The sequence below is a fragment of the Armigeres subalbatus genome, chromosome 2, assembly GCF_024139115.2.
Source record: "Armigeres subalbatus isolate Guangzhou_Male chromosome 2, GZ_Asu_2, whole genome shotgun sequence".
Taxonomy (NCBI): Eukaryota; Metazoa; Arthropoda; class Insecta; order Diptera; family Culicidae; genus Armigeres; species Armigeres subalbatus.
Genome location: NC_085140.1, coordinates 170,841,896 through 170,869,790, shown reverse-complemented (window position 1 = coordinate 170,869,790; position 27,895 = coordinate 170,841,896). Strand labels below are relative to the sequence as shown.

The following is a 27,895-nucleotide window of genomic DNA, read 5'->3' as shown; positions in this document are numbered from 1 at the left end:
TCGTGCTGTTGTGCTCACCGCTTCATGGATCGACTCCCATAGATCGTTGATGTTGTCGCTAACGTTGATTGCACTTATCGGTTCGTTGAGCTTCTGGCGGTACTCAGCCGATAATACTTCCGCTGACAATCGCTGGATATTGTAACGCATCGTTCGCTGTGATCTTTCATTCGATACAGTTGACAACCGTGATCGTATTCTACTGACAACGAGGTAGTGATTAGAATCAATGTTCGGACCTCTGAATGTCCACACATCGATAACATCCGAGAGATGGCATCCACCACATGGTCTATCTGGTTGCAAGTTTCACCATTTGGGTGTCTCCAGGTGTGCTTTCGGATATTCTTTCGTACAAAATAGGTGCTACTGATGGCCATCCCTCTGGCAGCAGCGAAATTTACTAGCCGTAGGCCTTTGCCATTTTTAGCGGAGTGTAGGCTCTTCCTACCAATTATGGGACCGACCTGAGCGATAGCGTCTTCGATAACAATTTTCACGTCATGCTTTGGGCACTCTCCATAGGCTTTATCAAGACATCCATAGAACGTGTCCTTCACGTCGTCGGATTTATCGTTTGTCGGTGCGTAAACGTTGATTAGGCTGTAATTGAAGAATTTGCCCCGTATCCTCAACACACAGATTCGTTTGCCATGCCATATAGAATTATAATTCTAGAAAGTTAATGATAATAATCGAAATGGCACTGTATCTCCTAATTTAACATGCAGTCTTTTACATGCAAGTTGAAGTCATGTAAAGTGTAGCTAGTGTAAATCGGAGTTCCTCAGGCTCCGTCTATACTGTTTCCGTCTTGCCATAACCTTCATCTGATCCCACCTGTCTCCAGTAGACTGAATAAATAATCTGATAAGGCGGAGAGTATTTAATCTGACCATGATGATAAATGCATGCAAGGAAATGACTCGCATCGTTTCATCGTCTTACGAAACCATTTATCTTAGGGTTTTCCAATGGGGATGACGTTTCATATTATATTTTTTTATATCGTCATTAATTTTAGCATCCTGCTAGAAATAAGATATTTTAGTTACAAGATAAAGATTGTCGCTGTCGTCGCTGTCCGGAACATCTTTTGCTAGCAAGGATAGGATAGGGTGCTTAATGTCAATGAAGGAAAAATACATACGATTTGACAGTTCGGTACCCAACATGTTTCGGACAGCAGAACAAAGGGAACCGAAGCGACAATCTTTATCTTGTAACTTAAATATCTTTTGGCTAGAATTATTGTGTGATGTTAAACAGACACTTTTTCTTAACTTATTCCATTATTTTTATGTGTTTAAACAAGAATGTGATATTTTCGAATAAAGCTGTCCCAAAGAAGTGAATAGAACAGCTGTCGACTATATATATATGATTACTTTATTTCATCTATTAGAAGATTGTTGTACTATGTATGGAATTGTGCCACTTGTTCCATGATAATGCCAAAGGAATGTGATATATCCTTCATTTCATTGGACTTAATATTAATGCCTAGGGGTGAAGTTTATTCTTAAATCTGCTATACAATGGGATCACTCAACCATTCTCGGTGACTTTAATCTATACACAGTACATAATAATATTTAACACACGCACTCTGGATTATAGTAACATTTTTTATGAATAGATTACATAGCTTAATGACATTATTACAATCTTCACTAATCAACTTCCAATTTCCGGAAGCTACCCGTAATCGTTTCCATTCCTAGTACGGCGCCGTTGTTGTTGTTACGATCGGTTCCGTTCCGCGAAATGATGCTTCGATCGCTCAGAATGTTCATGTTATCCAAAGCAAGCAGTGTGTTACGCTTGGCGGCTAATTCCTGCTTCCACCAGTTTATCATTTCGACCATCGGAATATTACCGCCCAGTTCCTTTGGCAGACATGCCGGGTCGACTTTTTTGCACAGTTCGGGTATGGTCACATGTACCTTATGAAAGCAATTATAATAGATTTGATCGAACGAATATAAACATGCAAATTCCCTAATGCTATATGGAAACAATTATGAATCTTACCTGAAGCCGTTCCTTCATCTTCTTGCTGATCATCGATTTTCCTGCTTCGATAACGTATTTCACTGCAGCTGGAACATGAACCAGGTGGACCTCCTTGTGACGCATCGGGATCGATTGTTCGCCCCACTTAATCATGCGTAGAAAATCGGTTGGATTCCAGCAGGATACGTGCGCCGTGGAGATACCTTTGAAGTCTCCAATGTGCACATAACCCACAATCTGATTTTGCTGGTCCTCTTGCAGGGTTTCATAGGTAATCGCATGCACCCGGGACATGTCCGAGCTGTCGTGATCGTCTGGGTTGAAGTTTCCTGAAATAATGCAATGATTAGCAATATTTGCGTTCATTCACCGGAAGCGTGCGTGCTTCATACTTGCAAATCCAATGATCAGCCGTCGGCCGTGCTTGTCTCGCACCGGAGACGGAAACATGTAACCGTTGTTGATTAGTTTATTCAATTTTGGCGAAAGGAAGTCCAGCCCATACATCAGATGCATGTGGACCTTTCGCAGGTTCAGATATTTTAAAATCATTTGCTGCGCCATAAATACGCTGAACTTTTTGGTGCGTAGGAATTTAAGCAAAAACAGATCGTCTGTGCGAACATTTTCGATTTCTTGATTCTGTTTCAGCCACTCGCGCATCTGTTCCAGTGCCTGCTCGCGGATCACCTTGTCTTCGCGCAGTTCCTTGCGGGCCACCTTCAGCACCGCATCGGTGAGACCATTCTCGTGGTAGAAGTCGCCCTTTAGTTTCTCATTGTTATTATTGTTGCTGCTGTTTCCCCAGGGGAAACTCAGAATGACCCGGGTGGTCGTCATGGTAGATGTTTAGTGGAGGCTGGACAAAGCACTGAAAAAAAAAACAAATGATTGCATTTCAGAACAGTAGGCAAATTTTGTTAATAAGGTTTTTTAATTCTACCACTTAATAACTATGCACAAGTACATGAAATTCAATAACATGTCAAATAGATCCTTGGAGAAAATTACAATCAAATTAATATGAAGAGTTTTCTGAATAATTCGTATAATTGTCAAAAACATTCCTCGAAAATTTAAACCAATTGGAAATTCTGCAGATTTTTTCTTGGAAACTCCTAAAATTTGCTTGTGGAAATGTGAATTTTGACATTGATAAGAATTGAATAGTCGTTGAAAACAGCAAATCGTTGGTTGAATGACCTTGTATGAATTATTATGTTCAACTGACAGATACAGTTTGAGAAGTTCTTCGTTGACGCATACCAAGCAGGTTTTATTGAGGACCAATCAATGATGGATTGAATGTTAAGGCTGCGGAAGATCCTCGGTGGAAAAGATCGTAGATGGATTGAAGCAGAGATATGCGATTTCGAATTAGGCCGATACAAATATTAAATTTATTTTATGTCCGACAGCACTTGGAATGTATAAGGGGGGGGGGGATAAAAAAATAACAAGGAAACGAAAAAAAGTCAGAAATGCAAGTATTCAATAGAAAATTTAAAATTGTAATGGAAAATGATAGTAAAAAATGTTTAGGAAAAACAAAGAATATTAATATTATTTTTGAAATAAATTTTGTATTAGTAATAATAAATTAGTATTGGTAAAATTATATATTTATCCAGTAGTGAATTTAGCACAAACTTTGAAAAATAAAAAAAATGCTGGAACTTTTTATTGTAGAAATTTTTGTTTTTCTTTTTGGAAAAGGGCTGGTTTTGCTGATAAACTCTAAGTAAACTGTTGTGAAGCGGGCTTGGTAGTCATATGGCTACTGCTTCTGCCTCATACGCAGGAGGTCGTGGGTTCAATCCCAGGTCCGTTCCATTCTCCTACTTTGTATCTTTCTCTTTATTTCTCATGTTCTAGCAATCGCTAGAACTGGAAATGGACTTCCATACCGTTTCCATTACTATTCCTATACCTTCAACTTGAGTATTCTAACAGTAATCTGCTAGAATTGGAAATGAACTATAGAGCTCGTTTCCTACATCCAATTAGAAATTCCATCAGTTACCTTCTCCTATCTATCACATTGGCAGCTCGTTAACCAAGACGGACCTCTGCCTCCCAACCTAACCCAGAAATTCCAACAAATTCCGCATGAACTCGTGGCAAGTGCAGAGGTATATTCGGCTTGCAGTGGGCGAGTGATTGCATCATCATTTCCTCCCCCTTCCCCTACATTGACTTGCATTCTGACGTGGCAGGCGCCAGTATGACCTAACAAATGAGATCACCAGTACTTGTACATTGAAGATGTGTGCTAGTCCCAAGCAAACATCTGTTGGTTCCCTGTGCAAGAACAGCTGATCTGGTCATAATGGAGTAGCAACTACGAGCAGTCAATCAAGCTCAAGCTAAACTCTAAGTAAACTGTTGAATCCATAACACCAAAATTTTCCATAATACATAACACCAAAGTACTGCTAGAATTATAAGCTTTTGTTTAAGTCAAGTATGAAACTCAAACTGGTTGAATCAATAGGGGCAATGGTCAGATGTACTTCTGTAATCACAGATGTGTTGTTTGAATATGGCTGTTTCATGTCGTTCTTGCATAGTCTCGGAATTGCAGACTTCAGGGACTATACGGAACACAGGTGACGTCTGAAGTAGAATCGGTGAAGCACGCCATATCAGCATGCCCACGATCCTAAAATTATTGGAATGCCATGCTACTTGTTAGCGGCATAGATACGACCTCGGACAAACCCGTAGAGAGGATGCAATGGACGCTAAACTCACCCATACAAGAAACATGCGCGGATGAGCTGCGGGGGTTTCTGTATAGTCGTAAGGAGGTAATTTCGGCTCATGGACGACGATTGCTGCCTGGGTGTGTCCCGACCCCCACATGATCTGAGATGTCTTGTCAGGCATCTGGTTGCAGGTTTTCGTTTACCTTACTTCAAGCAAAGGTACGATAGACTGAAAATAACCTTGCTTTTGAGAGTTACAGTTCCAATTGATTTATGAAAAATAAAACATTCTTCCAAACAGTTCCAAAATAAATCTCTTTTGCTTTGTAAAAATAGCTAATCAAAGTTACACAATATATAGGCTATATGGCACATTGGTTTCCTTCTCAGCCCCATGTACATGTGGTATTTATAAACTGGGATCCAATCGTCACACACACAGATAAAAATATGTTGTGATTTTAAATGTATTTTCATGCACATATTTGGAGCATGTAAATAAACGTAACATTCAATCGATCTCACTATTCTTTCAAATCAAAATAAATGTAAACGGTGCTTGCTTGTAAAATTCAATCAAATTTAATAGAATATCGCATGTTAATTGGTTTGATGGGGTAAGCTGCAATTTTACACGTCGTTGAATTTTCAGAATTATTTGCTGTGCACTCACTCTTGTGTTCTGCGCACTTTTTGGGGGACATAGAGCCAACGTAAAAGATCTCCATCCTTGAATTGGGCCCTGATTCACATCGACTTCATTTATTTCTCTGTTAGGGTTTCGTCGCCATGAGATCCTAGGTGCTGCGATGGCCTGCCTGATTCCAGTGCTTGCTTGCAGATTTCGACTCCGCTCTTACGTGGTGTATGGCAGGCCTACGCCACACTGTGGAGTTGCTGCTTATATCGCATTTCGATGGCATCATCGATTGGGCTCAACATTTAGAATCCAGTTGTGAGGCCACCAGGTCCGAGCTGTAAAACGTTGACATCGGTTGATGAATACTTGCAAGTCTATGTGACCTTTGCTAATACGTACCAAGTATCACTGACGTATAACATCACAGATTTCACGTTAGAGTTGAGTATTCGAGGTTTGATGCATTGCCTAGATCGCCGTCCAACGTTGACTGGCTTTGGTTTTCGACCTTCTCCACTATTTGCCCGGCCATCGTGGAGTTGGAGTTGTTCACATCCAATGATTCGGTGCTGTTGATGTTTATGAGGTTAGCGTTCAACCAGGTCATTCAGTTTACTCCACTGTTAGTACTGCAGTATCGTCATCTGGTTTGAGGTAGTACGATTGCTCTACGGTGGTGGGCTGCTAGAGCGGCGCATGATTTCGTCGATTACTTTGGGCAACAGCAACAGAGATATAATACATCCAGCCTTGCTTTACTTTAGCGATTATTTTATGCTGGACTTTGGATTTTGTCTAGACCTCCCTTGCTTCTAGGGATACCCCTAAGTTTTTCGTGATTCAGAGGATCGAAGGCTTTTCCGTGGTCAATCAGTACCAAATGGAGGGACACTTGAAATTCATTGACCTGTTTCAGGATGATGCAAAGCATGACAGTATGGTTCTCACAAGATCACCCGGGCGGAAGCTTGCCTGCTGCCGTCGGAGAATTGTCAACCTTTCCCTATATCTGAATTAGGATAAGTCGTCAAAACTCGAGAAGTTGTTCTAAGTGGTCGAACCAGTTGGATCGGTGAGTGACTGACATGTCGCGTCTTTCTCTGGCACCCACGGATTTGTCCTTGCTCCAATCAGGCGTCGTGAAATATCGTAGATGAGACGATTATCGCCGGTTGTTGCGGCTTTCCTACCATCGCCATTTTCACCGGATTACTGTTCGATATTTTGGCTACATGCACGGCCCACCGCAGTCTTCCGATGGTTGGTTGGTTCTCCCAACAGCGGATGCAACTCGTGGTTCATTCATCTCCTTCGCGTACCGTCTGCCATTTGCACCCCACCATAGATGGTACGCAGCACTTTGCTTTCGAAAACTCCCAGTGCGGGTCCTCCACGAGCATCGTCCAGGTCTTGTGTCCGTAGAGAACTACCGGTTCAATAAGCGTTTTGTAGATAGTCAATTTGGTACGGCGGTGAACTCTATTCGATCGGAGCGTTTTGCGGAGTCCAAAGTACGTACGATTTCCTGCCATGATGCGTCTCCGAATTTCTCTGCTGGTATCGTTATCGGAGGCCTCTAGTGAGCCCAAGCACACGAATTCTTCAACCACCTCGATTTCGTCACCACTAATACAAACTCGTGGTGTATGGCTTATGTTGTCCTCTCTTGAGCCTCTTCCTATCATGTACTTCATCTTCGACGTGTTGATGACTAGTCCAATCCGCTTAGCTTCGCTTTTCAGTCTGATGTAGGCTTCCTCCATCCTCTCAAAGTTACGTGCCATAATATCAATGTCGTCAGCGAAACCAAATAACTGGATGGACCTCGTGAAAATCGTACAACTCGTGTCAATCCCAATCCCTGGGAGTAATTCGAACTCCTTCCAAAACGATGTTGAATAGCAGACCATCACCTTGCTGTAACCCTCTGCGCGTTTCGAAGGGACTCGAAAATGCCCCTGAAACTCGAACTACGCACATCACCCGATCCATCGTCGCCTTGATCAACCGTATCAGTTTATCCGGAAATCGGTTTTCGTGCATTAGCTGCCATAGCTGGTCCCGATCCATTGTATCATATGCGGCTTTGAAGTCGATGAATAGATGATGTGTGGGCACGTTGTATTCGCGGCATTTCTGCAATACCTGACGTACGGCGAACACCTGATCTGTGGTAGAGCCTTCAACCATAAATCCCGCATGGTACTGCCCCACGAACTCTCTTGCAATTGGTGTTAGTCGGCGGCATAAAATTTGGGAGACTACCTTGTAGGCGGCGTTCAGCAAAGTGATTGTGCGGTAGTTGCTACAATCCAGCTTATCGCCCTTTTTGTAGATGGGACACCTTGTTCTCCCAAACCTTGGTATTTATGCAGTGTAGCGCTCTAGCCAGTGCCTTATCACCGTGTTTAAACAGCTCTCCTGGTAGTTGGCCAACTCCAGGGGCTTTGTTGTTTTTCAGCCGGCCGATCTCCTCCTGGATTTCCTGGAGATTCGGAGCCGGAAGTCGCATGTCCTGGGCGCGTGCTCCTAGGTTCATTACCAAACCGCCACCGTTGTCTGCCACATCGCCATTCAGGTGCTCTTTGTAGTGCTGCCGCTACCTTTGGATCACCTCATGCTCGTTTGTAAGGAGGTTCCCGCTTATGTCCTTACACATATCGGGCTGTGGCACGTGGCCTTTGTGTGAACGGTTTAACTTCTCTTAGAGCTTTCGTGCGTTATTAGCGCGGTACAGTTGCTCCGTCTCTTCACGGTCTCGATCTTCCTGCTGGAGCTTTATCCTCCGAAAAATCGAGTTTTGTCTTTGTTCACGCGTGAATTGAATATCGTATTAGAGAGGATGAACTGTAGAAAATTGGTAGCAGCCAACTAGCTCCCTTATGACAATCGTCGACATAGCTGAGCAATGAGATATGCGTATGTGTACTTGCGCGCTAAAATATTGTATAGCTTCAATATCCAATAGTTACAAATTATTGAAGTTATCGTTTATACGGAAATCTTTGTCATTAGTCCATCTATAAAATCTCCACAGACGCTAGAATAAGGATAGTCCTTGCGACTCGTTGTCCAAGCGACTGTTTGCTGTTTGTAATTGTCAGTTTGATTAAACTATACCAAGTTAAGTAAAGACAATCGTGTATAATAAATTACAGTCCTCTAAGTCAGAATTCCGTTCATCCGTCCTCAATAAATCGTGTATTTGTTATAGACAAAGTGATTGAATTCATTACCTAAGCCCACCGAAACCCGACAGTGATCAAAACCAGCAACCCGTGCAGCACACATGTTGCACCAAAGTTTCTGTGACCCATATGCAACCGAATTCAGTCACATTTGAGTTGCTGCAACCAAATAGTGCTGGATTGTGCTGCTAGGGAATCGCTCTTATGTGCGTCAACAGTCTGTTCCACGCCCGTTTGTATCGTGCCTCGTTCGCCCTCGTGCGGTGTTGGAGCAATCTCGCCCATGCTGCATTCTTCTCCTCAACTAACTGCTCACATTCGTCGTCATACCAGTCGTTTCTCTGATCCGGGGGCACCGTGCCTAGTGCAGAGATTGCGGTGCTTCCAAAGGCGGATCGAATATCTCTCTAGTCATCTTCAAAAGACGCTGCGCCTAGCTGGTCTTCCGTTGGGAGTGCCTCTTCCAGCTGCTGCGCGTAGTCTTGGGCTAGTCTACCGTCATGTAGCCGTCCAATGTTTAGCCTCGGTGGACGACTCCGACGCGTGATGTAAACCGTCAGCTAAAGAAGTATGTAACTTGTTTACTGCGTTACTCAAAGGAGCCACTGTAATCATATGTCCATTTAGCTGGTATTTCAGCAAACGAACTCATACCGAGATTCGCCCAGCCGAGATCAGTGAAAAAATTAAGTTTGTAAGAATTGAGATGTGATGTGAGATGTCTTCAGATAATACTTTATGGGGGATGCAATGCCAATATGAAGAAGAAGTTGAAAAAGAAATAGTATATTGATGCCACAATTTATACTTTTATTTAGTACTAGCAAACACTACGAACTTCGTCTCGTCCAATTTCTGATTTATTTTTTGCTTTCGCCATGTCCTTATTGGACGGTTAATAAAGCGAACTTCCAGATGGGGGAGGAGTTTCGGAGTACCATAGAAACATTTATTGCTTCCAAAAACCTCCACATGCCAAATTTAGTTACATTTGCTTGATTAGTTCTCGAGTTATGTAGAAATTTGTGTCTCATTTGTACGGAAGCTCCCCTCCCCCTTTTCTAGAGCGAGGAGAAGTTCGAACCATCTTGAGAACCTTCCCTGCCCCCAAAAACCCCTGCATACACATTTTCAGGTCGATCGGTTCAGTCGTTTCCGAGTCTATAAGGGTCAGACAGACAGAAATTCATTTTTATGTATGCTGATATGATATCGGGTCTTCAGTTAGCCTTTGAGCAAAAGTGTAGGATTGCCAATCCCAATGTATTATTGTGTATGCATTGTACTTGCCATGCCACACAAGGTTACAGATGCATGCAATAACTGTGGAAATGCTAATAGAGTTATTAACCTTCTTCGGATATTAGAAAAAACTTACGAATAAGATGTTGGGGTCATATTGACCCAGAAATGTAAATGCTTATAAAACAGTCAAATTTTAACCGAATTACAAAGTTTATATACCGTTCGAAAGATAAACTCATCAATTTTGTGGCTATGTGGTGATATGCTGGTTCTGGAGACAATGGCCACCGGGAAACGACTTCCACGGGGACCTTGTTGGTCATATAAGGGGAGCACAAAAATCGCTCCATATATGCCCTTCGATCGCTAATTCTTCATAGATTTTCTTAAATCGGTAATGTATGGTCCATGAGAGGGCTTTCGACGAAATTGGCCACTCCAGGTACATGCAAGGTGCCCCCGGGGAACCCGTAGAAAGGGACATTTCCGGTTTAGCACCAAAATATGCCGTGCGGCGGCTCTTTCGTCATGATTTTCCACAAAATAGATGATTATGCGATTGAAATCGATAAGTGACCACATTGGCCACTCTTGGAACCTATGAGGTGCCCTTGGGGAACGTAGAAAGTAGAAAGGGACATTTGCGTTTTAGCACCAAAATATGCCGTGCGGCGACTCTTTCGTCATGATTTTCCACAAAATAGATGATTATGCGATTGAAATCGATAAGTGATGCTTGAAATCGATAAGTGACCACATTGGCCACTCTTGGAACCTATGAAGGGCCCCAGAGAACCCGTAGAATGGGAGATTTTCGTTTTAGCACCAAAATATGCCGTGCGGCGGCTCTTTCGTCATGATTTTCCACAAAATAGATGATTATACGATTGAAATAGATAAGTGACCACATTGGCCACTCTTGGAACCTATGAGCAAGGATGTTATCGATCATTTAGTAATCTGCCTTCGATCATTTAGTAGTTTTTCAATAACTCATTCCAGAGGCTAAATTTCAAAATGTGTTGTATGGTGGAGCTCTAGTGCAAAGGTTTATCTACAACTCTGCTTAACAGTTCGTTGTTTCAATTTCACCAATAACGGAGCTATAGCGCTAGTAGCAGTAACTTAGACTAAATGATTGCATATTTTGTTATCATTTAGTATAAGTATAGTAACTAGCACCGTAACTCCTTTAGCAGTGGAATTCGAACATCGATCTGTTAAGGAGAGTTGTAGCAAAAACTTCGCACTAAAAGTCCACCATATAAAACATTTTGAAATTTTGCCTCTGGAATGAGTTATTGACAAACTACTAAATGATCGAACGCAGATTACTAAATTATCGATAACATCCTTGCCTATGAGGTGCCCTTGGGGAACCCGTAGAAAGGGACATTTCCGTTTTAGCACCAAAATATGCCGTGCGGCGACTCTTTCGTCATGATTTTCCACAAAATAGATGATTATGCGATTGAAATCGATAAGTGACCACATTGGCCACTCTTGGAACCTATGAAGGGCCCCCAGAGAACCCGTAGAATGGGAGATTTTCGTTTTAGCACCAAAATATGCCGTGCGGCGGCTCTTTCGACATGATTTTCTACAAAATAGATTATTATGCGATTGAAATCGATAAGTGACCACATTAACCACTCTTGGAACCTATGAGGTGCCCTTGGGGAACCCGTAGAAAGGGACATTTCCGTTTTAGCACCAAAATATGCCGTGCGGCGACTCTTTCGTCATGATTTTCCACAAAATAGATGATTATGCGATTGAAATCGATAAGTGACCACATTGGCCACTCTTGGAACCTATGAAGGGCCCCCAGAGAACCCGTAGAATGGGAGATTTTCGTTTTAGCACCAAAATATGCCGTGCGGCGGCTCTTTCGACATGATTTTCTACAAAATAGATTATTATGCGATTGAAATCGATAAGTGACCACATTGGCCACTCTTGGAACCTATGAGGTGCCCTTGGGGAACCCGTAGAAAGGGACATTTCCGTTTTAGCACCAAAATAGGCCGTTCGGCGGCTTTTTCGTCATGATTTTCCACAAAATAGATGATTATGCGCTCGAAATCGATAAGTGTCCACATTGGCCACTATTGGAGCCAACGAGGTGCCCTCGGGGAACCCGGAAAAGGGGACATTTCCGTTTTAACTCCAAAATATGCCGTGTGGCGGCTCTTTCGTCATGATTTTTCACAAAATAGACGATTATGCGATTGAAATCGATAAGTGACCACATTGGTCACTCTCGGAACCTATGAGGTGCCCTTGGGGAACCCGTAGAAAGGGACATTTCCGTTTTAGCACCAAAATATGCCGTGCGGCGACTCTTTCGTCATGATTTTCCACAAAATAGATGATTATGCGATTGAAATCGATAAGTGACCACATTGGCCACTCTTGGAACCTATGAAGGGCCCCCAGAGAACCCGTAGAATGGGAGATTTTCGTTTTAGCACCAAAATATGCCGTGCGGCGGCTCTTTCGACATGATTTTCTACAAAATAGATTATTATGCGATTGAAATCGATAAGTGACCACATTAACCACTCTTGGAACCTATGAGGTGCCCTTGGGGAACCCGTAGAAAGGGACATTTCCGTTTTAGCACCAAAATATGCCGTGCGGCGACTCTTTCGTCATGATTTTCCACAAAATAGATGATTATGCGATTGAAATCGATAAGTGACCACATTGGCCACTCTTGGAACCTATGAAGGGCCCCCAGAGAACCCGTAGAATGGGAGATTTTCGTTTTAGCACCAAAATATGCCGTGCGGCGGCTCTTTCGACATGATTTTCTACAAAATAGATTATTATGCGATTGAAATCGATAAGTGACCACATTGGCCACTCTTGGAACCTATGAGGTGCCCTTGGGGAACCCGTAGAAAGGGATATTTCCGTTTTAGCACCAAAATATGCCGTGCGGCGACTCTTTCGTCATGATTTTCTACAAAATAGATGATTATGCGCTTGAAATCGATAAGTGACCACATTGACCACTCTCGGAACCTATGAGGTGCCCTTGGGGAACCCGTAGAAAGGAACATTTCCGTTTTAGCACCAAAATATGCCGTGCGGCGGCTCTTTCGTCATGATTTTCTACAAAATAGATGATTATGCGCTTGAAATCGATAAGTGACCACATTGGCCACTCTTGGAACCTATGAGGTGCCCTTGGGGAACCCGTAGAAAGGGACATTTCCGTTTTAGCACCAAAATAGGCCGTTCGGCGGCTTTTTCGTCATGATTTTCCACAAAATAGATGATTATGCGCTCGAAATCGATAAGTGAGCACATTGGTCACTTTTGGAACAAATAAGTTGCCCTCGGGGAACCCATAGAAGGTGACATTTCCGTTTTTATATCGAAATGAATAAGTGACCACGTTTTCCATTTTGGAACCTATGAAGTACCCCCGTGGAGCTCATTGGAGAGGACATTTCCGTGTCTACTCTCACTCACTTAAAATCGATTAGCGACCACATTGGCCACTTTTAAAACCTATGAGATGCCTCCGGGGAACCTATACAAGGAGATATTTTTATTTTTATACCAAGATATGCCGTGTAGCGGCACTATCATTTTCCATCAAATAGTTGGTTATGCTCTTGAAATCTAATATCAACCCGGGGGAACCCCAGGCCCAGTTTCGGTAATTGTGGAGTGCCGCGAGGAATCCATTGAAAGGGATGTTGTCGTTTATGCATCATTATCTGCTGTGCGGTAGTTCTTCCTTCATGATTTTCTATCAAGTAGATGAGTACGCGTTTGAAATTAATTACCATCTCAATTGGCCGCTCGTGGAATCTATAAGATTCTCCCTGGGAACAAATAGAAGGGGTCATTTACGTGTTCTTATCAAATTAATAATCCTATGTAAGGCTATATCAAGACAAAATTTTCAAAACGACTTATCTGCTTTTGTAAACACCTTGTACCTCAAAGGATCTAAGGGTGGACAATATGTAAATAATCGGTTTCGAGTGCACTTATTTGGAGACGAAATAGCCACCGCATGACATATGTTGGTGTAAAAATAGAAATATCCCCTTCTACGGGTTCTCCGGAGACACCTCATAGGTTTCAAAAGTGGCCAATGTGGTAACCTATCGATTTCAAACGCATAATAATCTATTTTGTGGAAAATCATGACGAAAGAGCCGCCGCACGGCATATTCTGGTGCTAAAACGAAAATGTTCCCTCTTACGGGTTCCCCGGGAGCACCTTGCACGTACCAGGAGTGGCCAATGTGGTCACTTATCGATTTCAAGCGCATAACCATCTGTTTGGTGGAAAATCATGACGAAAGAGTCGCCGCACGGCATATTTTGGTGCTAAAACGGAAATGTCCCTTTCTACGGGTTCCCCAAGGGCACCTCATAGGTTCCAAGAGTGGCCAATGTGGTCACTTATCGATTTCAAGCGCATAATCATCTATTTTGTGGAAATCATGACGAAAGAGCCGCTGTACGACATATTTTGATGTTAAAACGAAAATGTCCCCTTTTACGGGTTCCCCGAGGGCACCTCATAGGCTCCAAGAGTGGCCAATGTGGTCAATTATAGATTTCAAGCACATAATCATCTATTTTGTGAAAAATAATGACGAAAGAGCCGCCGCACGGCATATTTTGGTGCTAAAACGGAAATGTCCCTCCCTACGGGTTCCTCGGGGGCACCTTCCATGTTCCAGGAGTGGCCAATTTAATCACTTATCGATTTCAAGCGCATAACCATCTGTTTGGTGGAAAACCATGACGAAAGAGCCGCCGCACGGCATATTTTGGTGCTGAAACGGAAATGTCCCTTCCTACGTGTTCCCCGGGGGCACCTTGCATGTGCCAGGAGTGGCCAATGTGGTCACTTATCGATTTCAAGCGCATAACCATCTGTTTGGTGGAAAATCATGACGAAAGAGCCGCCGCTCGGCATATTTTGGTGTTAAAACGGAAATGTCCCTTTCTACGGGTTCCCCAAGGGCACCTCATAGGTTCCAAGAGTGGCCAATGTGGTCACTTATCGATTTCAATCGTATAATAATCTATTTTGTGGAAAATCATGACGAAAGAGCCGCTGTAAGACATATTTTGATGTTAAAACGAAAATGTCCCCTTTTACGCGTTCCCCGAGGGCACCTCATAAGCTCCAAGAGTGGCCAATGTGGTCAATTATAGATTTCGAGCGCATAATCATCTATTTTGTGAAAAATCATGACGAAGAGCCGCCGCACGGCATATTTTGGTGCTAAAACGGAAATGTCCCTTCCTACGGGTTCCCCGGGGGCACCTTGCATGTACCTGGAGTGGCCAATTTCGTCGGAAGACCTCTCATGGACCATATATTTCTGTTTTAAGAGAATTTATGAAGAATTAGCGATCGAAAGGCATATATGGAGCAATTTTTGTGCTTCCCTTATATGACCGACAAGGTCCCCCTGGAAGTCGTTTCCCGGTGGCCATGGTCTCCAGAACCGGCATATCACCACATAGACACAAAATTGATGAGTTTATCTTTCGAACGGTATATAAACTTTGTAATTCGGTTAAAATTTGACTGTTTTATAAGCATTAACATTTCTGGGTCAATATGACCCTAACATCTTATTCGTAACTTTTTTTGTGGGGTCGTTCCTGTTGCACCTTAAAATACTTTTTTCATGTCAGATGCTTCATTTCCACAAAATATTAAAAGTCAAGAAATTTCAGAACGATCGGATTATCAGGTAAAAAGTTATTCTACTTTGAAGTTTCGTTTTGGGTCATATTGACCCCAACATCTTACTAAGGTTAAAGAAGAAGTAGAATATATGATATCAAGTGATAAAGCTCGTAAACTTAGCAGGCCTTGACACATGGAACTAAAAGCGGCTTTCAACGTTCACCCCAGGTCCAGACTCAGTAACTCAGAGTTCAGGCCAGTTCTCTTATGGAACTTAACGGTTTCGGTGCTATAGTAGTACAAAGTGTCATAGATAGAAAATCGGGCGAGTAGAAATGGGAAATAAAAGGACGAAATGAGATATCGAATCTTGCAAAAGTTCAGTAAAAATTTACTTCGACAATGCGTGACAAATTTCCCAAACGGATTACGTTAAACGAATAGATTAATATTTTGTCAAATGCCTGATGAACCACGTATGGGGGGATAATATATTGCAAAATAATTCATACAAAACAAGGGAAACTTTTTGAATATTAGCATTTCGACAATTACTTGGGGATCTACAGGGGTTAGACAAAAAGGTTGAGATAGGCAAAATTATGTCGAAATTCAAATCATCATAACTTTGCGTACAATAATCCGATTTCGATAAAATCAGGACCATTAGAACCGGACGCTTTTCTAATATACTGCCCCCTGCAAAACCTAAGATTGGTCCTTGGCCACCGTAGATGTTCCGGGTTTTCCGAAGGTATGTTCAAGATGCATTTTTTTCACTGCTTGTCATTTTATGTGACGTTTACTTTCATCATGTTTTATACTTTCTCCAAAAACTAGAACTAATATGCCGGCCAATGGTGGTTGTAGATCGAGAATCCACCAAAACTACGCAGAGATATGGCCATTTCCGTAAAAACGGTTCCGGGAACATGACGAAATGATTACAGATCGGAATAATGCAAATATGGGTATCTATCTTCATGGCTTTGCTAGACGGTGATTACAGAAACATTTCCAGAATGATAGTGTCCACTGCCACCCTTATAGCAGGTTCCAAGGGCCTTCCAGAAGGGGTCGGTTTTGGCACCGTATGGAACTATATATATATGGGTGTCAAAATTCATATTTTCCCAAGACGATGAATATAGGATCTTTATTATAGATACATAATGGTGACTGTAAGACTCTCTGGCCAATTTGTAACAGGTTCCGGGTGTTCCGGGTGACATTTGTTCAGGGTGTATGGCCAATCCCGTACCGATTTTACAAAAATTGCCATATCTTTGCGTATACTAAACGAATTTTCGATCTGCAGCCAGCAGTGGTCAGCATATAAGTTCTAGTTTCCAGGGAGAATAGAAAACATGATGACAGTAAACGTCAGATAAAATGACAAGCAGAAGAAAAAAATGCATTTTTGACAAATCTTCGAAAAGCCCGGAACATCTTCGGTGGCCAAGGGCCAATCTGAGGTTTTGCATGGGGACAGTAAACAAGAAGAGTTTCCGCTTTCGAAGGTCACGGTTTCATCAAAATCGGATCATTCTACGCAAAGTTATGCTGATTTGAACTTCGACAAAATTTTGCCTATTTCAACCTTTTTGTCAAACCCCTGTATGTGCTTCTTTTATTTACACTTGATGTTTTAATCAAGCATGAAACAAACTGGGCTAGATGTACCAGTTGTGGCTATAGCACCAGTTGTCGCACTAGTGCTTTATATGCCAAATAGCCAATCAAATCACCGCAAACTAAGTTCATATCGATAAAGCATATTCATATGATACGATAACACCTTTGATTTCCTCCAAAAAAACAAAGCATAATTGTAAAAATTGATTTTGCTTAATTTTTGACGTCCTTTGCACCAGTTGTCGCACTAGGGGTCCCAATTTGGCTAATCCCATAGAAAACAATGAGATTTGCCAAATAAGGAACCAAAATTAAGAATAGTGCCACAACTGGTGCATGCGATCCTATTATGGATTAATCAATTTTGAGGATAATAACAAATTTTATTGTGGTTTTCACAGTTGTTCTAAGGAGCAGATAGTAAAACCTTTCGATTGATATATAACGTCCACCCACATGCCTTTTACTTATTTAAACAAAAAAGTTTTTTCATGTATGGCGACAATTGGTAAACCCACCATGGTGTTGGTAGAACATACTGTCTGAGTATTGATCCTCCGCTCAATCAGTGAGTACCAGATTTTCTTACTGCATAAGTTTTTAAGACTACCCGGGCAGAAGCCATGAACAGAATAACAAAACATGATATGGACTTGATTGATATAAGAGATAAAAGAACAGGCAACAATATCAAAAATTTGCACCGAAATATCATTTAAATATCAAGATATGCTATGGATAAGAACAAACCAATGACACATGATATTGATCACTTATTACAAATAGCATAACTTGATCTCCTCGTGATATTTTAGTGCAAAATATTGATATTATCGTCTGATCTTTTATCTCTTATATCAATCATGTCCATATCTCATTTTGCTATCTTATCAACATTTGATATTATTGAGATATTTTCTTCTACTCGGGTACTCTGGCATATACAGAATTGCTAGTTTCTTATACTATTATTATATAGAAAAGCTAGAACGATTGTTTTGTTTAATACAAAACTTGTTTGAGAACCTATTGAAAATAAACGTTCATTATTGCTTTATGCATTCGACTTGTTTGATTTACTTCAATTACCCTAAAATTCTCTTCATTTGTTTGCATACATTATGATATTGACAAAGATGCTAATGATTCTGAAATGTATTTCCTGATTATGTCAAGTCTCATGTATACCCGATTCTCTCACATGCGAAATAATACTTCTGTCAAAAAACGAAGTGGTTCGAATTTGTTTTTTCATTGTTCACATTCGATCACGTTAAGCTGAGAATTTGTTTTTACCAATAATTCTGTGGATGTTGACCCAGCCATCTTCAGCATAATTTCGCACATTAACCATCAGCAAACAACTATCCATCATGGAGTTCGTAGGTACTTGTTCGCGTCATTCTGGAATGACACCTTTAGAATTTATTTTTAGAATCAAAATATTTCGACAATCCCAAAAAGTAAATATGTAGGTATTCATTCTCATAGTTGACGGCTTCAAGTAGCAAGCAACAGCATTGCAGCCAACTAACTGCCGGTTAATATTTACCAACGTGCTCGGGACTGGCAGACAGTAGACACCGTGCAAACAAAGCATCAGTTGAAGTAAGGGCAGTTAGTGGTTAGTTAGTTTTTGACTTATCTGTTACTTTGGTCTGATGAAATGCCGTTACTTTTTACTTTGAACAACAATGTTTTTTTTATAAAGGTGAGTATAAGAATATTCTTCTCTTACAACCATCTCAACCGCTGAACCTAGATATTAATTCAAATTTTGTTATTTGTAGTTGTTATCACACTTTATTTATTTATTAGAGCACAACTATTGTAGAAAACTAGGCTAGAAAAGAAAAAAAATTGAGGATGTTGATTCCAGAATCAGATCGCGCAGTTAGACCACCCTTGTTGCATGTGCGACGCTATGGCGTCGTTGGTAATTTCAGTCAATCACTTTCATTAGCGTCGGTACTCTTTGCACTTGTTCAATTCTAGATTTTTTTTACAGAAGCAACTACAAAATGCTATGAAGCATCGTGGGTTCAATCGTCAAGCTGCCAATAGAGCGTGAGATAAAATATGATACGCAGGTACACTAATTATGGTCGTTGGCATTAGACAGGTTCTACCAAGAGCTCAACCTTCGCCGAAGAACGATATCGTCCTTCAGGGACGGGTTCTAGAATAGACCTGAAGCAGATAAACAGTGGAAGTAATATAGTAAGTCGATGTTTTACTGTACATAGTTCTACATCGAAAGCTTGCTTTTTAAAGTGCAAGATCAGACACGCATACGTGTTGAATGCCGTTAGACTATTACGTAATCTGTAATAATCTTAAAACTGGTACCGTTAGCAAGGGTAGGTCACTCCACCGCCGATACCGTCTGCTACATTTACTACGAACGATGGTTTATGATTGAAAGATTGAGACATTGTTGGATCTATTCCAGTTTCAGTTACTAACATTTCATCGGAGCAGTTCTTGTAAGTGGGGCTGGTGTATTATTCATTGAGTGCTTTCGATCCATAGTTGGGGGGCGATCCACTAATGAGGTAACATTTGTTTTCGCGATTGTTAACACCTCTTCCATCACCCCTTGTAGTGTATTGTCCCATATTCCAATAAGTCACAAACCAAAAAATCTCACACACAGGTGGGGTGTAATTTAAGGAAGTTTTTCAAGTTTCAAAGCAAAGTGAATGTTTATCTCCACCGCATGTGTAGACTGGGTGAATGCTAAACAATAGCTTGTTTTTCGAACGACGTACCAACGAATTTGCAATTTTATTTTCGATCGGAATTGATGATAGACACTTCGCTGCTTGTTTGTTGATTGATTAACAGATTAGTGTCAACATTTCTGGGGTAGTTCAACGGTGGATGACCCAGTAGTCTTGAGCTGGATGTTAATCTTGAAATTGTCGTTAAGGATTGTGATCCAGACAGAAAGTAAATACATATTTATTTATGCTTAAATACAAATCAAGAAAATGATTTAAAAAGGATATTACTGTTTTATTTGATTCTATTTTCTAATCATTTGTCTAATTATTTTCTAATCATTTGAAATTTAAAACAACCTTAATTATCTTAGTAAATAGCAAACTTGTATCTTCCAAGTAAAACGATCTCATTGAAATTTATGTGACATGTTTCGAAGGCAGCTTTTTCAGCTATTGGGGGCAGCAGGAACTATGTTCAAGGCCTTGACGATCCCTTCCCAGGCTAAACGCGAGTTGGTGTGGTGCGGTTTGACAGTTCACTAGCGCACTATCCCAAATCCTGGTGTTTGGTGGGACACATAACAGAGACACGATGGCTGTCCGTCGAGCAGGAATTTGCGCAGGCCTAATAAGCCGCCTGTAAAACCAAAAATTACAAATGACATAAAAGAAAATACGACTCGATGTAATCGGCAAAGATCTAGACGACAAATCACAATCACGAAAGATCACAATTGGAAGCGTGGGACATTGAACTGCATATCGCTAGGTTTCGCAAGAATAGATTTTCTGGAGGAAGAAGCGCCAGCAGGAAGATAGAGACCATGAAGAAACGGAGTAACAGTACCAGGTGGAGTTTATGAACGAACGTTCTACCACGGACCAGATGTTAGCCGTACGCCAATACATCCTGCCCAAATCACACATTATCTTTCCCGCCCTTTCACAAATTACGTAAAGCTGTAGGGGGAGGGAGGGGGTCAAGCCCAGTGTTGGTAAAATCATTCATAAAACTCACTCATCGAGCTCTCCCGCACGAGCAAACTCGTTTGCGAATTTAAAGATTTGCATCACGCCTGAGTTCTTCATGCCAAAACGCATCATTTCACTCATTTGCCCAAAAATCATTTCGCCCCAAAAGCGTTTAAAAGCAATTTGCCGGCAATTTATTGTTTACTCAAGCAAGAGTATTCATTGTTCTATGCGACGAACGACAATTAACGGTTTTTAACGAAGGAGAACGTCCGTTGCAAGCAAAGGAGCTTCACGAAAGAGCAAGAAGTCTGTGGCAGGGGATAATGTTAGTTTAACTCCTAGTGCTAAGGCTAGGCTACCACTCGAACTAAAAATGTTAGACGAGCAGGACTGTATTAAGGAGCAATAACTTCAGGCTAGAAATGAAAAATAAAAAGTTATTGCTTGCGAAACAGAACAGGGACCGCGAGTTAGCATATGAAGCCAAAAGATTAGCGGAAGAGAAGGCCTTTGAGGAGACACAATTAGAAGATAACTAGAAACCAAAAAGTGTATCGTTCGGCAAATTCCACAATGCGGCAGAGAAGTATCAAGTGTAAGTAGAAGTGTGGTGACTAATTCTAATGAGAAATGCGAGGTTGGTTGCAGAAATCAGGCGAGCAGACAGACGCACTGGAGAAAGTAAATTAAGCCGAATTCGAAGAAGCTTGTGAATCACCTTCTAGAGTATCAAGGGAAACTCGCACTGATAATCCAAACGAAGACGTACCGCACGGTGCTCAATCACAAGGAAATTGTGGACCTAATCCGCTTCAGCTTCAGCGCAGCCTCAAGGGACCAGCAATGGAAACCGTGCGGGGCAGGTTGTTTTCTCCTGCAAATGTTCCTCACGTCATCATAACTTTGCAAATGCAGTACGGTCAAACTGAAACGTTGATAAGGTTACATACCGAAAAGATTCAACAGCTACCTTCACCAAAGATGGACAATTTGGAAAGCATGGTTGACTTCGGATTAGCGGTGGACAGTTTGGTCGAACATTTGAAGACTGCGAAGCAATAGGCACACTTGGCAAGTTCTTCATTGCTGCACGATTACCGTATGAAATGGTCAGCTTACAAAAGTTCCATTCCGATAGTAAATCTTGGAATCTTGGGATCTTTTATGTCATCGTTGGTTGAACTAGCATATGACATTATGGATGACAAGCCAAGTACTAAGGCCTTGAAAGCTGAACCGACTTTGCAATCTGGTAATATAAAAATATCACAAAATTTAGAAAACTCCTAAGAGAATTTTTCGCAATCCACGTAAACTTTCAGATGCCAGGTTCCAGTACACCACTAATATTAAATGTTATTTGAAGCATCTCAAATCAGAAATTCCGTGAATACAACGTGCCCACATATCATCTATTCATCGACTTCAAAGCCTCATATAGTCGGGCAACTAATGCACGAACATGGATTTCCCGATAAACTGATACGGTTGATCATGACGACGACGGATCGGGTGATGTGTGTAGTTCGAGTTTCAGGGGCATTCCCGAGTCCCTTTGAAACGCGCAGAGGATTATGGTGGGGTGATGGCCTTTCGTGTCTGCTATTCAACATCGCTTTGGAGGGGGTAATTCGAAGGTCAGGGTTCGACATGAGTGGTACGATTTTCACGAAGTCCTTCCTGTTATTTGGTTTCGCTGATGACATAGATATTATGGCACCTAACTTTGAGAAGATGAAGGAAGCCTACATCAGACTAAAGAGCAGCTAACCGGTTTGGACTAGTCATCAACACGTCGAAGACGAACTGCATGATAAGAGGAGGTTCAATAGAAGACAATGTGAGTCGTCCACCACGAGTTTATATCGGTGGTGACGGAATCGAGGTAGTCTAAGAAATCGTGTACTTGGGCTCACTTGTGACTGCCGAAAATGATATCAGCAGAGAAATTCGGAGACGCATCATGGCTGGAAATGATATCAGCAGAGAAATTCGGAGACGCATCATGGCTGGAAACCGTACATACTTTGGAGTCCGCCAGACGAGGTCGCCGCCGTACCAAACTGACTATCTACAAAACGCTAATTGGAAGTTACGGAATCGAGACCTGGACGATGCTCGTGGAGGACCAACGCGCATCTATGGTGGGGTGCAGATGGCGAACGGTACGTGGGGGAGGCGAATTAACCACGAGTTACATCAGCTGTTAGGAGAACCAACCATCGCTCAGACCTTGAAAATCGGACGACTGCAATGAGCCGGGCACGTCGCCAAAATGTCGGATAGTAATCCGGTGAAAATGGTTCTCGACAACGATCCGACGACGGGAACAAGAAGGCGAAGTGCACAGCGAGCAAGGTGGATGATTTACGGACCCTCCGTAGACTGCGTGTTTAGCAAAGTGCAGCCATGAAGCTGAATGAAGAAGACTCTTACGTACTGCACAGGCCACTCTGGTCTTAGTCAGAGAATATAAATAAAATAATTGAGGCATCTTTGAACCACTAAACCGCTTAATCTAACTATGGTTATGAAAAGATTCAAATTGTGCTCTGAATGTAAAATTCGCGCATTTTATTTGAGCTAATAAGAGAAAGGCACTTAATAAAGGTTTCGTTAACGGCGCTTCACGGTACGACTCTGTTAATGGTATACGTTTTGCACCAATCTTTGTTATAAAAAATGCTGTAACAGAATAACAATTTCTGATATAATTCTGTTACCATCTACTAGTCGGGATAGTATACTAACTCGCCTTATAACAAGTGACTGGCAGCCGGGTTGGGCTCACGGTGGCCATCAGGTCATTTGTGTTTTTTTCCGTCAGGGAACTTTGAAAATAAATAATCCGTGGATTTGTGGATCGTGCATATGAATTGCGCCTTGCTTTGGTCGGGAGAAGCATGATCCTTCACAGTTTGAAAAAGCCGGTCCAGCATTTTGTGCGAGTGCGTGAGGTAAAAAGAAGCCATTTTTACTTCGAAAGCATACGATGAAATAAATACGTAAGTTTCAGAGGAATTTTATTATAAGGTACACTGGGGGAAGTGGAAAAAAGGGGTAAGGGTCTGTTCAAATATTACGTAACGCAATAGGGGGTAAGGGGTTGTTTTATTTTTGTTACGATTTGTTACGCAAAATATAGGGGGTGGGGGTCCTTCGAGAAATTGTTACGCGTAACAATTGAGAAAAAATATTTAAATTTTTCAAAAAATAGTTACTGTCTTCAAAATAGCATAAAATACACAAAGAATAATAATTTATTGTATCGTGGTTCACATTCTACCAAAACAATATTTTTTCAAAAAAAAATGTATTTGTTACGCGTTACGCATAGGGGTGGGGGTAGTTCTAAATTTTGTTACAGATTGTTACGAGGGGGTGGGGGGTTCTTAAAAACAACGTTTTTCGCGTTACGTAATATTTGAACAGACCCTAAGTGTAAAAATCGACTCGAAAAATTTCAATTGTACAGACTGTACAGTTTTTACCACACCATAACATTGTGCAAAAATATAGCTTAATGTTCACACTAATATTATGTTAAAATCGGTGTTATATTTACACTAACACAGTTTACGCTGGAGCTGTCATTTTAGGCTTCGCGAGAAGTTAATTTTTGCATTCATAAAACCAATTTATACTTGCATAAGTTGTTCCTTTATCCGGTGATTTTGCACCACAGGTGACCATTATAATACAATTAAACTAATCACATTCAATTTGTAGTGGTTTGTACCATGAAAGCAAATAATTTAAAGATTTTACACTTACCCCTGGTATCGAACACTGCGGGGGAAGTGGATAATGTTCTGATCACACAAATTTTTCCTTACCTTCATGGTTTATTTCGTTAGCTATGAATTTTAATATGTTCCTTCTTTGTTATTATTGTGATTTCAGTGATGATTGGACTAATATACATAAGAAAACGCCTGATTAATCCACCTATCGGTTTTGAAGCCTTTCACATGTTTAACATATGAAAAAATAAAAATGTATGAGAAAGATAAAAATAGCACTGATAGGTAAATATATTCCATAATACATAGAAAAAAATATTTTAAGCTCTTTTTAGTGGAATGTATTCAACCGTCTAAGACGAGTTTAGTACTCTCCATTTAATTCCACTGCGTTTTGATATCTTTGCAGATACGTATTTCGACCGCAACTGTGGGGTCGTCTTCAGTGTCTCGTACTTGACTCGACTTAGACTAGTCGACTAGACGACCACCGCGGTCGAAATACGTATCTGCAAAGATAACAAAACGTAGTGGAATTAAATGGGGAGTACAAAACTTGCTTAGACGGGTGCCATAATACATATTTATTTATAAGTTACACTGGGGGATGTGGAAAAAGGGGGTAAGTGTAAAAATCGGCTCAAAAAATTTCAATTGTACACACTTTACAATTTTTACCACACCATAACATTGTGCAAAAATATACTTTAATGTTCACACTAATACTATGTTAAAATCTGTGTTATACATACACTAACACAGTTTACGCTGGAGCTGTCATTTTAGGTTTCGCGAGAAGTTGATTTTTGCATTCATAAAATTAATTCTTACTTGCATAAATTGTTCATGTTTCTTGTTATTTTGCACCACAGGTGACCATTATAATACAATTAAACTCATCACATTCAGTTTGTAGTGGTTTGTATGATGTAAGCAAATAATTTAAAGATTTTACACTTACCCCTGATTTCGAACACTGCGGGGGAAGTGGATAATGTTTTGATCACGCAATTGTTTTCTTCCCTCCATGGTTTATTTCGATAACTGTGAATCTTAATATGTTCCTTCTTTGTTATCATTGTGATTTCAGTGGTTATTGGACTAATATACATAAGTAAACGCCTGATTAATCCACCAAACGGTGTTAATGCCTTTCACATGTTTTACATATGAAAAAAATGTATGAGAAAAATAGAAATAGCACTGATAGGTAATTATATTTCATAATACATATTCCTTTATATTCATAACAAGTTTCGCGCGTTGAATGCAGTTTGTTGCGCACAAATCGGTTAAGGACCAATGTATGAAAATATGTGATTATTTTGTACGTGTATTGTGCACACACATACATACAAACACACACTGACATCATCTCAATTCGTTAAACTGAGTCGATAAGTTTATAATACTGTCAGTTTCATTCTTCCTCAAAAAAGTTCATCTTTGGGGCGAACATACAGATTTTACGTACACTTAGTGTTCGAGAAAGCACAACCAGCCATCCCCTAGCTATTACAAGAATTCCGTGGGGACTAATTACTTTAATCCAATGAAATTATTCAACAAATGATACTCAGAGCAATTACCGTCTTGATTTTAATAATATATCACTACTCATCATAATTGAAGGTCAAGATAACTTGGATTTTCAACTGACCCCATTCCACTAGGGTAAGTGGAAAAATAACTCCTAAATTTTAAATATATTTTTTATAAATTTCAAGCAACTAAAACGGTACGAATTACCTTAGCGCACAGTTGGTGCAAAATGGACTGTTTTTGAGAGCCCATATTGATTGAATGCATTTAGATCATTTAAATTTCTTTTACAATAATTTGAACATGAACTATCGATATTTCCTTTTCCACTTCCCCCTATTCTCTAATTGATTGTGATAACGTTGTCGGTATCGTTGTTAGCCGTGAACTTAACAAAATAAATTGCCTCCAATCTTCGAAGTTTACTGTACAACGTTAATGGTATCTTAACGCTAACTAAATGGATTTTAAAATTTTTAAATTAATAAATGAGTGATTCAAATTTTAGATCTCTATGCAACATTACCGGTCCTTTCGGTTTTCAAAATTGAGACCATAAAGTTTTATCATAAAATTGAAATGATAATTATCAAAGTTTATCAGAGGTAATCAGTTCGCTGCAGGAGGTCACTAGTGCGACTCGGAGATACCACAGAAATTGCAGACTTTGTGTAAGCAGCGCACCGAACCAAGAAGTTTTAACAAAATCGTTACATAATTACCATTAGTCTGGTTCGCTGCATGGAACTTGTATTTTTATTTTGCGTTGAACCCTAGGGCTTGAGATGCGGGCGAGATGAAGGTAGTTTTAATGATGTATATGTATATAGCGGAATCATAAAAAGCAGTTTGTCTGATTAAATATAAATGACCAACGAAAGTGTTCACAAGGTCACATAGATGTGCGACTCACCATTTCGGTGCGCTTACAGTACCATGATGTGGTGATGTGGTTGCCTTCTGGCTACGCTATAGTTGACCTTATTACTGGACTATGTCATTAATGGATTATTTGTTGCTACGTCTACTGCCGGTTTTAGATCGCGTTACATATTTAGCAAGGCTAATTTTCAGTTTGAGCTAATGACATGGCATCAATTTCGATATTATTGTTTTGTCTCTGGCAGTTGAAATATTGTATTAGTTGCATAATTGTTTAGTGCTTTCATACTTAGTAAACCAATCGGTAGTCTCTAACTGATATCTAAACATTATAAATGGATTGGGTTTATTTAGTAGAGTTTGTATAACAAATCAACCCCTTATCGATATTGATCGTAGATATTGAGCAAAAAAAAAAAAATATTGTACAACAATCGATTATTTAGTCATTTACTTAGTGAGTTTGACATATTTGCTAAAGAAATCTCAAGCCAATGAATTAATTACTCATATTTTTAGCTTTTAAAAATGAGCTGAAAAAATGTGTGGAAACACTGTTACAATAACTTGGGATCGGAATACAAAACACTATGAGTAGTGCTGATTAATTAGATAAATCAACTTAACAAATTATGAAATTTTTTTAATTGTTTTGAAAAATTCATTCAGATTCAATTTTTTTCAATCGACCGCAACGATGGAAACAAACAGTAGGTTTTTAAAATTTGTCAATCATTTTTTCATGGTGTGCAGATCAAAAAAAATGCTCAAAGAAATAAAGATTCAACGCATTGGATTTCAGAACAATCTATATATCACTCTTACGCGTACTACCGCGTTTTACGCTAGTTTTGTGATCCTATGCTGATATGTGGAGTTGAGACAGTGGCGCAATGAACTTTAATGCCGTTGACA

The 27,895-nt window shown here is 40.5% G+C and overlaps 1 protein-coding gene across 3 annotated transcripts in view; it reads right to left on the bottom strand.

Moving 5' to 3' along the window:
* Positions 1-1,373: 1,373 nt before the first annotated feature.
* LOC134215481 (clavesin-1) overlaps positions 1,374-27,895 on the bottom strand; it is a 64,303-nt gene continuing 37,781 nt past the window's right edge. For all 3 annotated transcript variants that reach the window (XM_062694669.1, XM_062694667.1, XM_062694668.1), the window contains 3 exons: positions 2,409-2,887; positions 2,035-2,345; positions 1,374-1,946 (listed from right to left, as the gene is read on the bottom strand). In XM_062694669.1, coding sequence (XP_062550653.1) covers positions 1,674-1,946; positions 2,035-2,345; positions 2,409-2,856 — 1,032 coding nt within the window. In that variant the 5' untranslated portion in view covers positions 2,857-2,887 and the 3' untranslated portion in view covers positions 1,374-1,673. The remainder of the gene's footprint in view (positions 1,947-2,034; positions 2,346-2,408; positions 2,888-27,895) is intronic.